We start from the raw sequence: 3,272 nt of genomic DNA, 5'->3' as shown, positions 1-3,272 counted from the left end.
TCCTAACTTTAAGAAGCATCCGAGCCAAAAATGAGCATAGTGGCGAGCATGAGGGGGGGACTTGTCGACCTCTATACTCACCCGACCAGCTCATATGCTAAACTCCCTTCATACTACTCAACTGTCCATGACAAGCTTCGTCTCTTCATGTGTCAAAATAAATGAATGCTTAAACAACTTTTCTTAAAACTTAAACTTTCAAAGTATCAGACCCTCTCATTATATATTTGGAAATGGAACACATAGTATAATGCAGATAACTGTATAAATTACCAAACCATAAATAACGCATATGATGACACAAAGATGAGAATCATATAGACAATCATTTTTTTGCTACGAAAACAGGTCAATACACTATATTCAACAAATTAGAAATAACTACATAATTCTACGTCATATCCAACATTCAACCTCTTAAACTCTGTTTTAACTTTTAGGGAGGGATGCATGTTTGGTAAAAATAGTTCTAATCATATTTAATACAAGGACACTGACATCATTATCATCTCAAATATCAAACAACTCTTCGAGATCTTTTTTGGACAACTTTCTCCTCATTTCCTCAACAACATAGACATTGCACGCCTGAGAAGCTCTTTCAAACATGTCTACTTTCTCCACCATCTCATCCTTCAGAGGGTAGGGGTAAGTGATGATAAACATTACCTCTAATACTTGAGCATTGTTTAACAGGTACTCTACTAGTTGAAGCTCATCATTGCGTCCTTTGAACATTGTCATTTCAACGTACTTTAGCTTCAGCTTCAAACATTCGGGAATATCATCAGGTGGATTCCACTTAAATTGATCCTCAAATTGATACTCTCTGCTAAAGAGATCCTATTAACAAGAAAATTCACCAACTCAATCACCTGATCACAAATCATTTTTGACCACCATCAAGATTAATTAAGCTACAGAAACTTCCTATATGCTTACCTTGCCAAGACCAAGACGTTCTAAATTAGGCGAGCTTTTGAGAAAATATGCCAGCAATGTCCAATCAAAGCATTCACTTGCATTTAATTGCAAATTTGTCAAATTGATAAATATAGGCCATGTACAGCAGAATGTTGGTTTGAGAATCTAGAAACAAGGGCAGAAACAATTATTAGATACAAAAGTCAAGTATCATTCATACGGCGTACTTTTTTTTTATATGCAAAACTTACAAGTAAAGAATCGGCAGATAATGTTAATTGCTTGGCCTTGGCAACACTTTCCAGAAGCAGAAAGAGTCGAACGACTTGTTTAGTGTCTGCATCCCTGCCGAAAGGTCCTTGACAATCAATATAAGCACTGATCACCGAATCCACATTATTCACAACATAACAGGCAAGTGTTTGGTCTTTGATATTGAGGTATTCAAGATTTGGAGTATTGATGATGACAAAATGTTGATGCAGCCCGCGTTCACCTGTGTTGAAATCTAAGTACAGTTTCTTCACAGTGATATTAGAAATATCAAACAACAATGGTTCATCTGGTTCACAAGATCCTACTACGCGTAGTATTTCCAACACAGGACAACTAGAAATGAGCCTGTTCACTACAGAACTATGATAAGGATACCAACCTGTGAAAGTCAAAGTTTTGAGACAAGGAAAACAAGACACGGAGCTTGGAATTTCAACCTCAAAGCATGACTTCAACTTAAGAACAACCAGATTGTTGTAATTAAGGATACAGTTAGGATAAGGAGGAAGAGGGACAGCTTCAGGATTATCATCATAACAATCCTCCAATTCTTCAAAATCTATATACAGGTCAAGTTGCTTTGGGTTGCGACTTATGGCACTAGAAACCCAGCCATTAATTAGCGAGAAGCCTACTGCTTCGGGACAATGCAAATGAAATTTATCCAAGTTCATTGATTTGCAATTGTCAAGGACATAATTCACAAAACTCTCGAATTTTTCTAGTCCTTCATTTTCAAACAAAGTAAGATCAAGACTCATTGATAAGGTCCACAGATACCTCCATCTCGATGACAAAATGCTGGTTCTAATTGCATCTTTGAGAGAAAGTAAAGAGAGAATGTTGCCTAAAACATGATCCGGAAAAGTGCTAATTCTATCTATTCCATCTTTCTTATGTCTTCGTGAAGACCGCGCTTTATGGCGTCTCCTCATGTTGATCCAATTTATTATATTCAATCGCAGTCCGTAAGGATTCCATAAATAACGTCTTCTAATTTGCCTCTTCATGTTGAGCTGATTACACTCCTATCAAAAGAATACTAAAGTTCAAATGTTTGAGGATTCAAATTATTCAGCTCACAAGAAAATCACTTCAGCTAACATTGTACCAAGTATGTAAAAGAATAAACATTGCAAAGAATTGAACAGAGTAAAACCAGTTTCCCCCAAATTGACAAATTTTAGGTTAAACTCTGGTACAAAAAAAATCGAACAAACTCATAAGAAATTACTTCAGAAAGAAAATTCAAACAAACAAATTGAATTCTACAATCTATATAGCACAATTTAAGCATAACATTAACAAGAATAATATAATTGAGTTAAGCAACATTACAATAAAGTAAACCGCCAAAAAACCTCATTTCCCGAAAACCTAATAAATTAGGTGTTCAATTAAGAAATCAAACAGTAAAATTGCAAATAATTAAACAGAATACAGCCTCATTTTCGGAATCTGATACAAGTATAAAATTAGGGTTCCATAAAATTGCACAGTGAAAAAAACTTAATAAGAGAAATGAAAGGAAAGAAAATCAGGGAGAACACTTACAGTGTTGAGCGTTGAGTAATGAAATACAGGTTGAATTCTGGTAAACTGGAAAATCAAGCATAGTTCAAGAACTCAGAGCGCGCGAAATGTTCTAATTATTCCGACGCAGTACGCAGTAGAGGAACTCCAAATACATAACTGATACTCCCCGTATTTATTTAAGGATACACTCGATCGGACACGGCTATTAAGTTGAAGAATTAAATGAAATAAAATAATAAAATAAGTGGAATTGGGTAGATATTTTATAAGTAAAATAAGTGGGGCCATGTCATTTTAGGGGATAGGAGTAGTTTTGAAATTATTGGTTTAATAGGATGGTGGGACATAGGGTATATAGATAGATTATTTAATTGGAAATTTTGTGTAACACTACCTTAAAGTTTGGACGTTTTGTGAATTACTACCTTATAATTTTTTTTTTATATTTTGCTACCTTATAAGTTTATTTAGTTTGAGTAACACTACTTTGTAACAGTTTCCGTCAATTTCCTCCGTTTGTGGACCCCACCTCCAAC

General features: G+C 34.9%; 1 protein-coding gene across 3 annotated transcripts; it reads right to left on the bottom strand.

Moving 5' to 3' along the window:
• Positions 1 to 307: 307 nt before the first annotated feature.
• Positions 308 to 2,886, bottom strand: LOC110795466 (F-box protein At4g22280). Of its 3 annotated transcripts, XM_056829265.1 has the most exons (5): positions 2,755 to 2,886; positions 1,580 to 2,228; positions 1,176 to 1,420; positions 943 to 1,089; positions 308 to 843 (listed from the first exon to the last, which is right to left on the bottom strand). In XM_056829265.1, the coding sequence occupies exons 2-5, from the start codon at positions 2,208 to 2,210 to the stop codon at positions 511 to 513; spliced, it is 1,356 nt and encodes a 451-aa protein (XP_056685243.1). In that variant the 5' UTR covers positions 2,211 to 2,228; positions 2,755 to 2,886; the 3' UTR covers positions 308 to 510. The 3 variants fall into 3 exon arrangements, with proteins under 3 accessions (XP_056685243.1, XP_021856173.2, XP_056685242.1); XM_022000481.2 differs by having other exon boundaries at positions 1,176 to 2,228; XM_056829264.1 differs by lacking the exon at positions 2,755 to 2,886 and having other exon boundaries at positions 1,176 to 2,242.
• Between the last annotated feature and the right edge of the window lie 386 nt (positions 2,887 to 3,272).

Source organism: Spinacia oleracea, chromosome 5 (genome assembly GCF_020520425.1).
Source record: "Spinacia oleracea cultivar Varoflay chromosome 5, BTI_SOV_V1, whole genome shotgun sequence".
Taxonomy (NCBI): Eukaryota; Viridiplantae; Streptophyta; class Magnoliopsida; order Caryophyllales; family Amaranthaceae; genus Spinacia; species Spinacia oleracea.
Note: the sequence above shows the minus strand (reverse complement) of the source record. Positions and strands in the feature narration are given on the sequence as shown.